The sequence below is a fragment of the Medicago truncatula genome, chromosome 4 (assembly GCF_003473485.1).
Source record: "Medicago truncatula cultivar Jemalong A17 chromosome 4, MtrunA17r5.0-ANR, whole genome shotgun sequence".
Classification (NCBI taxonomy): Eukaryota; Viridiplantae; Streptophyta; class Magnoliopsida; order Fabales; family Fabaceae; genus Medicago; species Medicago truncatula.
In genome coordinates this window covers 27,332,117-27,345,815 of record NC_053045.1, presented here as the reverse complement: position 1 = coordinate 27,345,815, position 13,699 = coordinate 27,332,117, and the positions used below count along the sequence as shown (strand labels likewise).

Below are 13,699 nucleotides of genomic sequence, written 5' to 3'. Positions count from 1 at the left end.
GCAAATAAATAAATTTTTATGTATTATTTATAAGTTTTTAAATCAATTTAAAAAAAAAAACCGTTTATGAAATACAATTTTTGTTAATGAGAATTTATAAATTAAAATAAAAGCTTATATTTATTTACATAAGCTATTTTTCATAAACTCAAACCAAATGTGACCTAAGTTGAGTTTAAAATCAGAGATTAAAACTTGTTTAAGCTCTCCTTTAATCTAGTCTATCTATCATAATCGTAGAGTCCCGCGTTATCTTTGGCATTTATATAACCCCACTCTCCTTATTGGGCTTCGAAGCTGCGACTTTGATCTTGACTTAGGTACGCACTACTCTTCCTCAATTCTCAACCCTTATTCCTCTCATATCAATTCAATTCAATTCAACACTCTACTATCTAGGGTTTTCTGATCCCCTCTTTGTTCTTCCCCAATTCACGCTCTTCTTCGCAAATTATCATACTTCGTACTTGTACGCATTACGTGTTCCCATTGCTTACTTTTTTAGTTTATGGAAATTTTGAACTCAATTTCGTTTTTAATCGAATAGGAAAACTTTAATTTTTTCTGAAAATTATCTATTACTCATCACTGTTATTGTGTTTTGCATTTGGGTTTATATGTTTTTCGAATTCCGCATTTGTGATTTCATCATCATCAAGTTGTTGATGGACATTGGAGGATATGTATGAACGAACACATGACACGACACTGACACAAATTGAATGTAATCACATGTGTCAGAGTGTCAGACACGAACACATGTCATACACTCGACACACCTTTGATCAGAAGTGTCGGGGCTGCTGAGTGTCTTGTTGTAATTTGTAAGTGTATTGTTGAATGTTGATTCTGGAAACTAGTAAATTTCTATCTAGCCAACTGGTTTAGTAGTTTACATAAGTTTTAAGTAGTTAATTTCATACTTTATGTTGTATGATTATGTTCTTTATCAATTGTTTGGAGATTCATATGGACTATGAATTGTTTTATTTGTGTAGCATTATGTACATTATCTAGATGTTGTTGCTGTTACTACCTAATCATATGATGCGATGGTGCATTTGGTAAAGATAAATAATATTTAGACATCCATTTTTTCTTACACACTTGGGACACGTTAATAATTGTGGTTAATTTAGTTGAATAGATGGTTAATTCAATTCACGGTCAAAATTCTGGTTAATTCAACTACATGATTAACCACAATTTCACAAGTGATCTAAATTATCCATATACTCAACTAAATTAACTACAATTGTGCATGTAGTTAACCAGATGTCTCGGGTGTAGGGAAAATTGGGTGTCCATGAGACATTTTATATCGGTAAATTTAACATGTGATTTACCTTTGGCAGGGATTTGGTACCCCGTTTGATTTTGTTGGGCACAAGGGAAAGAGTCCTTCTGTTGACTTGTTTCTCAGCATTAGGAAGGTCAACGGCTTAATGTTAAGTTCTGGGAGTAACTTAAACGGCAGCAGCACAAGTGGGATAACTTCATCGAATATGCCACCTTTGCCCCAGTGTTTGCCGCTAGATTTGATCACTGTAGGAAATAAAAAATATACGGGAGAGCTGAAGAGGGTTTTGGGTGTTTCTCCTGGAAACACCTCAGAAGACCATTCTTTTGGAGTTCCACATCCTAAATTAATGGGCCCAGGAGCCTCGGGGGAGCTAAAACACATAAAGGAAAGTGTTCAAGATGCCTCCAAAAAGGCTAGGTACATGATTGCTATTCTATCCTAGTTTCCACTATCAAATTCTTCAGATCTGATGAATTCTATTTGAAATGCTGAATGGAGACAAACATTAGGATTGGTAGATTAATTGTGAAATGTATGAACTAAATCTTACAGTTGCCATAAAAATTTTATATTCGGGGGTTTAAGTGATTACAATATAATTTCAATACCGACAAGATCAAATGACAGTTATGTTGAAATAAAGTAGTTTTAAAACCGTTCAAATATTTTCATAGGTAGATACAGTGAAATAATTTCTCTGTTTCTTTGACCACTGCCCTTATTTTTCTTTTGGGCCTGTTTTTCAGGGTGTCGGGCCTTTTTTAAATGTCATACACCCTTAGGGTTAGTCAAATACACGTGACTATATTTCTGTCTAATGTAAAATTATTTTCAGATTTATATTATTATTCACCTATTATTTTATGATACAGTGTATTCATTCATTTTGGTATCCTAATAGTAGTGTGTAATGTGCTGTCCAGGGATAGATCAAAAATGTTTCAGGAATCTATAACTAAAGTGGATGGGTATATAAACTCAAAGAAGCGACAAAGGAATGATTTATCAAGTGAAAGGGGAAGTGGAGTAATGTTAACAAAGATGGGAAGCCAGATTCACAAAATCCCAAATGATAATATGACTCCAAGAGAAGTCAAGACCCCAAAATCAATGCTGAACAAGCGAATTCGTACGTCCGTGGCAGACATGCGGGTATATTTTAAGCTATTGTTACTAAGGTTTTAGTCTTTGTCTGCGTTGTCCAAGATGCTATATATTAAGTTGCTTTAGTGCAGAGTTTTGTTTTGTACATTGTTAAAGCCCTACAATATGGAATAAATTTTGTTAAGAGCCTAACAAGAATGGATTATCTGCCTGATGTTTCAACATATTTTGGGCCACTTTTTCTTCTCAAAAGAAAGATTTCAAGTTTCTTTAAGCCTAGTTTTTATAATTTCAGTATTAAATGATTTGAGTGATTTATCGTCTGAATTTCCATGCAAGTCATATCTAACTTAAAATCGGATATATAATTTTTATACTATGTTTTCCTCGACAGTCGTTAAACATATAGTCTTACACTTATTGCTTTCTAATATAACTCTTTATGTCCATTTTCATTCTTTTTTCACGACTTTGTTCATTTGCCCTGCTCCCAGGAGGAAAGTGGGTCTGCTTCTATCGGAAGACAGCAGATGCTCACTGAGAAGGATGGAAATCTAATTCAGACACTTAGTGGGGGCTCTGTTCGAACTGAAGATAAAACATGCAGATTACCTGCTGGAGGTGAGGGATTAGATAAAAAAATAAAGAAGAGGAGGTCTGTCGGAACAGTAGGAAACAGAGTTATAACTGGTGAGAGGGACGTAAAACGAGCTCCCTTTCCAAATGGAAATGCTGATTTGAAGATGCGATTCAATGATGCTCAGGGTTTCAGGTATTTTTTGAGTTTTACTTAGATTGCAAGATGTTTTTTCAAGGGTGTTGTTAATTTTAGATGAAGAATGTGTTGGAGGGATTTTGGTAATTTTTGAAAATCATACGTGTAAATATAAATTCACCATCTCCATGTTTTAGGATCACCCCTTGCCAGCATCCGAAGGGCACCAATACGATGTGTCACAATATTGATACAAATGGTGTTATGGTTTAATATTATCAGCGTACTTATCCAGTGTATTCAGTATTCTGTTGCTCTAGAGTAAGCATTACTGTTGTTTTCTTATTAAGAAGCCGGAAACAATTTCCTACTTGAATAGAAGTATAGACTGGGGGCCTTTTTTGTTGTTGATTTGTTTGGCAAAAATCAGAGCTTTTATTTTGGAGGTCTTGTAAGATCTGATGGACAATCTTGCTTTCTGTGCATTTTTCCTTATTTGGTGATTGTTCAAAGTCTAGTGCATGCGACATATAACATAGACGATTTGAATTATACCCTGAATGTGTAGCTTTTACGATTGGAAAATTTGTTTTAGTTCAAAAATTGTTTTATATTAAACCTATATAAGCCTCCCCTGGGGAGGGCAAGGAGGAGCAGATCGAACAAAGACTAAGATGGTGGGGAACAGTAGTACAGGGGACTGTGACTTCGCTTAATGGGAAAAACATATTCATTGTCGTTCCCTGTTGAGACCCGGGATAGGAAGGGAACTAATAACTTGTGGGCGAATCTCGACGGATGTTCCGCACGTCTGCAGCAAACAGCTGCAATCCTCGTGCCGTGATATTTGTGGCACCTCGATCCCTTAATCGGTTTGGTAGAAATTGATTTAGGGATTGGCCCTTGTTAATTCGGAATGGAAAGAAAGATTCCAGAAAGAAAAAGATCTTGGAAAATAGAAAGGAAGGCTGAGAGGCTCCAGTAAAGATCTCCTATTAGCCATTTGGCTCTCCTTCTGATAATCACCTTTTCAATGCAAAACCAGAATTGGTTCAAGAAGTACTTATAAACTTTGCCATACTATGAAAATTACTCATGGTATAAAAGCCACTTTAAGCCTTGAATATCTTCTGGAGTGAAATAATCACAGAAATGGATTGCTGGAAGTCTTCCAACAGAGAGCTTGATAGTCATAGATAACAATGTCATATGAATTATTGTACACCCCTCCATGTGTAGTTCAAATAATAAATCAAGATTAATGATGCTGAATGTGCTTCACTGCTATTGGGTAGATTCATCTGTAATATTGAATTCTTTTAGGCTTAAATTACATGTATATTGTTTGCTTATATTGTGCAATTAACTAACCTATTGTAATCAGGATTAAATAAACTCACAGTCACAAAAGTTCCTCTGCATTATATTGTTTGTTTCTTTTTCTCATGCTAATCTGTTCCCCCGGTTATTTATTAACCTCTTTGAATGTTGTGTTTGTTTACTTCACATGGGTAGGTAGTTACATCATTGCCGAATGGTCTGACATAATTATTTTTTTATTGAAGAACATAAAAGTAAACTTTTACTAATAATCTTTTTGTGGTGCAGATTGAAGTCACTTCCTGGATCTATTGGAATCAACAAGTCTGAGGGCTCTTCAGAGCCTAATATCACAGGTGTGCGTGTGATGCTTACAGATGAGCAAGGTGCCTCTCTTCACAGGGACAACTTAGCTGACCAGAGCGTTGTAGCAAAAGGAAACAACAGGTTTTAACATTTCTTGTCACGCCATGGTCTTCATTTATTTCTAAACCTTAGTTTTTTTACCAGTCAATTTTGTGACGTTTTATAGTGAGGTTGACCTACTAAGTATTTAGTCTGATCCTATTTACATTCGTATATGTTGATAGTTATCAAGTTTATTAATTGTCAATCTTTCTATAATTAGAGTAAACACTCAAGTGGAGCTAACAAGCAGCCCTAGCCCACCAATTAAAAACAAGGTATCTCGGGCACCAAGAACAGGTTCAGTTAGTGCGCTAGAGTTGTCTAACATCCACTCTCCTGCCGGAAGTTTCCCAGGTTGGTAACAGCTTTCAAATTATGAAGTCATGATGATTAGTTAGTATGGCAAATATTAAAAGCTTTCAATATCTGTAGGTTCTTCTATACATCCAATGACCCAGTGGGGTGGACAAAGACCACCTAAAAATTCACGCACACGAAGAGTGAAAGTAGTTTCTCCTGCCTCACGCAACCTTGAAGTTCAGGTCTCATCTGAAGGCTGTCTAACTTCTGATTTCAATGTTAAAGCTTCTTCTGTTGGCAACAATGGGTTCCAACTAGCTAGCAGTGTAGACAACAGTACACCAAAATATAAAAGAGCACCAGATGATATTTTGTCTCCCTTTGGATTATCTGAAAGTGAAGAATCTGGTGCTGGCGAAAACAAAATAAAAGAGAAAGGGGTGAATGCCAGTGACTTTGCTTTGGCTGCTGATAGGGATGGATCTCCTATGTTACAAATGAGGAAGAATAAAATGCCAAGAGATGAATCAGGAGATGGTATGCAGAGACAAGGAAGACCTGGAAGGAATTTATCGTCAATAAGACCAGGCCTTCCGTTAGGGAGGGAGAAGTCTGAGAATGTACCTATACTGAAGCCAGTTCAGGAAACAAGTCCTAATGATAAGAATAAAACGTATGATGATTTTATTTGTATGATTTATCCTTTCTACTTCTGTTTTCAACTGTCATCATACCTGGTTGTTAATGCAGCAAATATGGGCGCCCTCCTTCAAAAAAGCAGAAAGAACGCAAGGTTTTGACTCGTGTAGGGAAGCGACTGAACATTGGTTCTCCTGATTTTGGAGGTAGTGGTGAGTTTTCAAAACTATGCCTTGTTCATTTGGGAATTATAGTTTTATGCCATAAGCTGCTAAATTATTCACATTGCCTATATGTCAATGGAATTAATGGCAAATCAAATTCTATAAGATTGCACATTTATTTGTAATAGTCATAAAATCATTCTTTCAATTAGCATAATTAGCTGTAAATATACACATGTCAGTTTAGCTAATTTAGTGGGTTGAAAGTCAACTTGACAGCTTGTAAATACATTGTATTTATACGAGAAATCAGAATGAAGAGGGACACAGTTTTGACCCTCATTTCTCTTGGTCTCTCTGAGTTTAACATCCCTAATTTCTCTTAGTTTCTCTGAGTCTAACTCTATACATGGTAGTGATATTAGTGTGTTATGTTTTTTCCAACTGGAATATGTTCCTAAGTTATCATGTCATAACACTATGAGTCATTCAGGCATTTAGTGTCTAGCATATCAGATCTTTTTTATTAGTTATCTTTTTATAAATCTATGTAATACATATGCATATATGATATAACATGTTCTTCCAATAAATTGGGTTTTCTTCATTTCTGGTATATTTTTTGTTGGGTTAATAGTGCTTTTCACCCCTATAATATATGTCATTTCCGGTTTTCGCCCCTATAAAATTTTCGGTTTGATTTGCACCCTCGTAAAATTTGTTTTTCTCTGAAAACACCCTTAATAGGCCATTCAAAAACCAAAATTTCTTGAAAAAAAAATCTGAAAATGGCCTATTAGGGGTGTTTTCCGAAAGATTTTTTTTTTTACGAGGATGCAAATCAAACCGAAAATTTTATAAGAGCGAAAACCGAAAATGACATATATTATATGGGTGAAAAGCATTATTAACCCTTTTTTGTTTTTATATTCATATATAGTCTATTGATATTATATTGTATATTTTGTTTTAATCATGTTTTCACACGTTGCGTATTGAAACGTCTCTGTCCAGGGGTATCGGATGATGATCGCGAAGAATTGTATAAAGCTGCTAATGCTGCTCTTAATGCAAGCAGTGCGTACTTGAACCATTCTACTCTTCTTTCAAGATGTCTTATATCTCTCCATTATGTTTCTCCTTTTGGTTTTCAGTTTTGTTTTTGACTAGTTTGCTGCCTTTTTGTGTGTAGCTTTTGCTTCAGGTCCATTTTGGAGTAAAATGGAGTGTATTTTTACTCCCATCAGCTCAGATAATGCATCTTTTGTGAAGGAACAGGTAGCTAAACGGCTCTTGAACATTGCCTTCCTCTTCTGGAAATTTGAAGTTATTGTTTGATTCTCAATATGTTGAATAGTTTCTGACGTACTGGGTTTTGTTTTTGGTTGATGTATCAGCTCAATATTGCTGACGATTTGGAGAAAAGTTCATCTCATATGTTTGCCATTGATCATGATATGTTGGTAAGTTTGTAGCATTATACATAACTTGCCTATATCTTTCATCTTGTTTTTCAATAATGAAAAACTAATAAGAGCTAAATATTTTAATATTTAAATCTGCACAATTGCCATTAAATTTCCTTGTCTGAAATATAAACAGGAAATCGTACAAATTAAATATGATATATTTAAGTAACTAGCAAATTTTTATTTCCTCAGGGTGTTGTTATAAATAATAAAACCACTCAAGGTTCACAGGGTAGAAGGAGAAACCACTTTGATGAACCCAAGTCGGAGGCTGTAGGTGGGAGGAATGACAAGGTTACCCCATTATTCCAAAGACTTCTTTGTGCTCTTATTGAAGAAGACGAAAATGAAGAATCATACCAGCAAAGTGAAGCAAAGAATATATCTAGACAGTGTGCTAGTGATGATTCTCACTGTGGTTCTTGTAATCAAGTCGATTTTGAACCGAAAGACCGGGATAGAATGGAATCTGAAGTTGAATCGGAGGTGGATTTCCATATTCAGAAGAATTGCATATTGGACAGACTATCTTGCGATAAGAGTACTGCATCGAACACATTTAGGTACCCAGACACATCCAGTCCTTTACAAAGCCCCGGAGTTTGGCAGGGAGATGAAGAATTGTCCATCTCTGATATCACTCACACCAGTGAAATATGTTCAAATGATCTTGATCAACTGCAACCCGAAATAAATAATCCTAGTTTTCCTTCTCCTGATGGTGACTATCAGCTTATGTCTCTGGATGATAGGCTGCTGCTTGAGTTGCAGAGCATTGGTTTATATCCAGAAATAATGGTAGGGATTTATTTTATATATGGAATTACAAATGTCATGGTTACTTGAAGCTTACTGGATTTATAACTACTCCTTCTACTTGCTTTGCTTGTACAGCCTGATTTAGCAGAGCAAGATGAAGTTATAATTCAAGATATTGTGGAACTTGAGAAAGCTCTATATGAACAGGTTTGCACTACAAGAATTGTCCTTGTTAAATTAACCACATTTATCTAGTTGGCTTCCAATTCAGTCCATTCTTACATTATTACCCGTTATTTTGTTTGACTAATAGAATGGAAGGAAGAAGAGAAACTTGGACAAAATTGATGGAGCTATTCTCACAGGGAGGGACATGGAAAAACGGTATGCCTAATCTTGCTTTGCATATTCATAGCTGTTCCCTTTGTGATCTTTTATTATGTTATAGAATGTCCTAATTTCTTCATTTTCTGGTATGCACTCAAGAGTCGTGAATTTTCATTTCTCGAGTTTGGGCTAAAGATATTATTGATTCTTATTAAGATTAATGTGCTTACTTTGCAGGAAGGTTGAGCAAGCTGCATTTGACCAACTTACTGAAATGGCTTACAGAAAGAGATTGGTAATAAACTTTCCTTTACCGACATTTAAAAAAAAAAAACATCATGGTGCTATAAACCTCTTGTCATAGCAGGGTCTAAGAAAGGATTAGACCCATTGTAGGTTTGTTGTAGACAGACTTACTTTGCTAGCATTTGCAAGAGGTTGATTTCACAACTTGAATTCACGACTATTTAGTCAGTCTACAACAACTCTAAACATTGTACCAAAGTTCCCTCACTCCTTTATCAACTTGTTGTGTTTGCCGAGATCTACAAACTCCCATATCATTTCTTTTACCTTGTATATAGTCCAATGCAGAGCAACATATTTGGTTGCACTGCTGCCGTGAGTTAATTGCCACATTCTAACCACAAGGATGAGGGTGCTACGGTTGGCTTCGTACATGCTTAAATAGAAACTTTGTTGGGCTAGTTTCAATGTAGGAAGGGAGTTCCTAATTTCAGTGTAGAGATTTTATGTGAAGTAAATCTATTTTTTTTGTTTTGTAACGATCATAAAAGTACTCCTAATTTTAAACAATACTTAAAATTACAGTTTTTTTACAAGTTACTCAAAGTAGTTTGTCAAAAATATTCAGAAATAAAATGAACTTCTTTTTAGTTACAACTATAGTTTGGTTTTTCAGAAGCTATTCTTCTATATTGATGTTTTTCAAAACTTAGACAAAATGCCTTGAAAATTTCATGTTTTTTTTTTTTTTTTTTTAAAATTTTTTTTTTTATCAAAATAAAAGGGGTTTTCTGTTTAAAAAACTGAAACGAATGGGCTCATTATAAGATGCCTCTTATTTAGAAATTATATTGGATTTATCGAGATTGCAATTTGAATCGTGTTTGGTTTTCTCTTTTTTGGCTGACAAGTTTCTACGGGTAAAATACTGTGTAATTTAGGTTTGTGCATCTTTAGATAGCTTTCCTTTGTCAGATTGTGATGTTGGTTCATTTTTTTCCCCAGAGTCATATGTGCAAGTAGCCCATTGGTTTAGTAATAACTTCTGTAGCGGTTTGACTGCCGGAAAAGTTTTTTTTTTTTTGAAGAATTGCAAAAAATTTGTTCTTTTCAAGGTTAATTTGGAAATACTTCACACATCACCATCTCTTCCTTTCTTTGCTGCCTTCCTAATAATCCTTATTCAATCATATTCACTATATTTTGTGTGATTAGGGCTCAGAAACAAACAATTTCATGAGATCATGGGTAAATGATAATATCATATTAATTAAGGCATACACACCCCACCTATGGGAATAGGCTTTGGTTATTTTTTCTGTTGAAGAATGAGGTAGGCATTTCATAAGTTGTAACCATGTGTTTTCTACTCAAATTTTGGCAGGCATGCCGTGAAAGCAGAAATTCAAAAAGCGCTGTTCAGAAGGTTTCAACACAATTTGCTTTGGCTTTTATTAAACGTACTCTTGCCAGATGTAGAAGATATGAAGAAGCTGGTGTTAGCTGCTTTAGTGAACCGACTCTGCAAAATATAATGTTTTCCCCTCATTCACGCGAGAATGGTGCCCGACAGGCAGATTGCATTGTTTCTGGCACAGCCAGTAATACATGTAGCAAAGCTTTGCATCAAATTGAAGCGAGAAAATTAGGTATTTCAATTTTTTTATGCTTGCTTTTGCAACAATGTCCGTAGATGTGTTGTTACCCTTTCGGCATATTAGGTCCCAGAAATCTTTGCCATGTTATCAGACTGTCTTCCTTGATGATGCAAGTACTGTTTCACTGGTGGTATCTTTGCTAATGTTTAGGTATTTATGGCTGTTGGTTGTTATTTTGTTATTTGCTTTTTTAACTTTTGTTGTGTGTCTACTGCTACAGGTGCTGTTTCGAGTGCTTCTGAGAAATATGATGGTCAGCTGGATTATGCAGACAGGGGACTGGTTGATTCTTTTCAAAGTTCAATCCACTCATCAGAACAATTGTTATCCCAGAATGGGTCTGTGATGATCAAGGAGAAGAAGAGGGAAATGCTGGTCAATGGTGTCGTCAATGGTTCTTCAAGAACATCAAATCTTGATGGTGCTGTTCCTATTGGAGTCAAAGGAAAGAGAAGTGAGAGGGATAGAAATCAGACCCGGGATCAGTCCAGACCAAATTCTAATTCCAGAGCTGGTTGCCTGTCATTGGACAGTAACAAAAATGAGAACAAGCCAAAAGCTAAGCCCAAGCAAAAGAGTACTGCTGCTGGAAATGATAGATTCATGGAAGCAAAGGAATCTGTGTGTATACCTATTTATGATTCTAGTCTATCTGTGGCTAATGCAAGAAACAATGGCAGTAAAGACGGGGCATCATTATCTGCTAACCAGAACACTTCTCAAGGAAAGGAATCCACTGACTTGGAGAATTTGCCACTACCTGATTTAAGTTCAATAGACGAATTTGGTGTATCTGGTGAACTTGACGGGCCGCAAGATCTTGGTTCTTGGCTGAACTTTGATGACGATGGTTTGCAAGAACATGATTGTATTATGGGCCTTGAAATTCCAATGGACGACCTATCGGAATTGAATATGCTTATGTGAAGGAATGGAACTTGTAAATTGTACCTATGGAACATCTCTATCAAAAGGAGAATTCACATGGATTCGGTGAACCTGGTGGGCATCAAGACCGTGATGTAACCTGGGTTTCTTGGAGTGGAGAAATTTTGGTGGTTAGGATCAGAATTTTGATCCAATTGTTTGGTAAAACAACCAAGTTGGTATTTTCGTTGAAAGTTGTATATAGGAAATAGTTCAGAAGATCTGCTGCAGTCATAGATTTTATGACATCGCTTCCAGATCCCTTTCTTATTATCAATCTCCATAATTTAATTGGTTTTACTGTGCAGTCATAGATTTCGTGAGATTGCTTCAAAAGATCTGCATTTTTGAATCTAATTGGTTTCACTGTGCCAAAGTCATGCCCTTGGAATGCAATTTTTTGGGAAATTACAACTGCATAATCTTTAGAAATAAATAAGCTATGCCATTCGTTTAGTTAAAAGGTGCCTAAAGGATGGCTTTTTTGCCCATGTTATTACTTAAGTTGCCATGCAATCTAAATTACTTTTGATTCGAATCCTATTAAGTGAGAAAGTTGAAGTTATTTCATATCATCTATATGATATATTATGTATATAGGTGTAATGCCTTGATTTATTAATTGATGATTGATATTATTCACTTTACATTTTAAAATGAATTGTTCACTTTAAAGGAGCTCGATCCAATGTAATATTATTGTCAACCAAAACATACACAATGTTAATTATTTTCTCCTGATATATTGGAACGATAACTCAACTGAGTTCAGTGGTAGCAATCTCATCTATCATCTTGATGAAGAGTTACTCTAGAAACCATGAACCAAAGGAAATGTTTTCTTCTGTTGAACAGCCATTCTTCTTCAAGTTGCTATTGAAATATGGTAATTAATACTCAAAATATAATGTCCACTCTACATTGTTGCCTAATCCCTTTCAATCAAAAACTCTACAGGTAATGACAAAAGCTGCATTATATTGCTATAAATTAATTAATATACCTAATCTTAAGAAACTTGTGCATTAAACAAATTGTACCCTACAAATTAAATCTACAATCTCATCAAGATTGGACGGTTAATATACAAAGCACGCCGAAAATGACCCATAAATATTGCAATCCTTACTAATAATTTATTCCTTGTTGCTAGTAATTGATTCATCTAAATAAAAAGTAGTATGCAAATCTCCAGAGCCAAACTAATAAAACCATATAACCAATACAAATATATTATCAACATATAGATCCATTGCCTTTGCAAAATAAACTAATAAGATAGATCCATCATCATTTCGAATAAAATAATCATCTTCCAGAGCATGTCAATCTATTTCCATTCGTGAATCAATTTGGAGGTTGCACTAGCTAGCTAGATATATACTTATAATTTGGTTAAGGAAATGGGAAAGGAAGGGTTTTTAAATATACTTTAATAAGAATACTATTCTTTCAATTTCATTTATACTATTTTCTTGATTTATGTGAATCGATCAATTGGATCATTCATTTTAAGATGGAGAGAATATTTTTTTTCTGATAAATTCTTGCATTTAATAGTGTTAGAATTTTTAAATAAATATTTCATCAATGTTGACCGTCCAAAGCTTGATCAAGCTAGTCATAACGGCCTTAGGTTATGCAAGTTAGACTAAAAAAACCCCGCCTAAAATTCAAACAGGACATTTAAAAAAAAATTGAGCAGCTCACAAAACGTGTTGGGGGAAGAATTTCACCTCAAACATTATATTTTTCGAGCTACGATTCCGATCATTCAATTTTTACAACTCTATTAGCAACAAGATAATAATGTTTAAAAAAAATTAAAAAATAATAATGTTCTAAGCTCCATAAATTTTTATACTTGTGTCTATCTCTTTTATAAATTGCAATCTTCATTCTCAAAAAAAAAATGAAGATAATATCACTCAATATATTATGAAATTCCACTTGTAAAACCACTACACGTATAAGTGCATTGGAACAAACACCCTCTCCCATCAAATTTATTCCACCCTTCTACTCCCTCAAAAGCCACTAAACAAAAAGGAAATGCTTGAAATTTCGTAGTACCCAAAGTATATTTCTAGCATATGAATCACGCACAAAAACCCACCTACTTCATTTTTTTAATCCAATATTATATCTTTCATAATTTTTTATTCACCATATTCTAATTGACTAAATTTTCATCACTATTTTATTGATACCAATTAAAATATGGGGTATGCGTGCACACACTCGTGTAAAAGCATGCAACTTTTTTTGGTTAGTTATGTAAAGCATGCAACTAAAGGTAATTAAGAAATTGACATAAGCATTCCCTCAAAAAAAAAAAAAAAAAAATTGACATAAGCATG

At 34.7% G+C, this 13,699-nt stretch overlaps 1 protein-coding gene across 4 annotated transcripts; it reads left to right on the top strand.

The window, feature by feature from the left end:
- Window positions 1–180: 180 nt before the first annotated feature.
- On the top strand, window positions 181–11,877 carry LOC11443445 (uncharacterized). 4 transcript variants are annotated; one of them, XM_024781896.2, is made up of 17 exons: window positions 181–320; window positions 1,356–1,720; window positions 2,227–2,455; window positions 2,902–3,179; window positions 4,731–4,889; window positions 5,071–5,204; window positions 5,283–5,823; window positions 5,901–5,995; window positions 6,968–7,030; window positions 7,146–7,231; window positions 7,351–7,416; window positions 7,615–8,220; window positions 8,317–8,388; window positions 8,495–8,565; window positions 8,746–8,803; window positions 10,139–10,403; window positions 10,633–11,877. In XM_024781896.2, exons 2-17 carry the CDS (start codon window positions 1,446–1,448, stop codon window positions 11,337–11,339), a joined length of 3,705 nt encoding a protein of 1,234 aa, XP_024637664.1. In that variant the 5' UTR covers window positions 181–320; window positions 1,356–1,445; the 3' UTR covers window positions 11,340–11,877. The 4 variants fall into 4 exon arrangements, with proteins under 4 accessions (XP_024637664.1, XP_024637665.1, XP_024637662.1 ...); XM_024781897.2 differs by having other exon boundaries at window positions 5,901–6,001; window positions 7,654–8,220; XM_024781894.2 differs by having other exon boundaries at window positions 5,901–6,001.
- The last annotated feature ends 1,822 nt before the right edge of the window (window positions 11,878–13,699 follow it).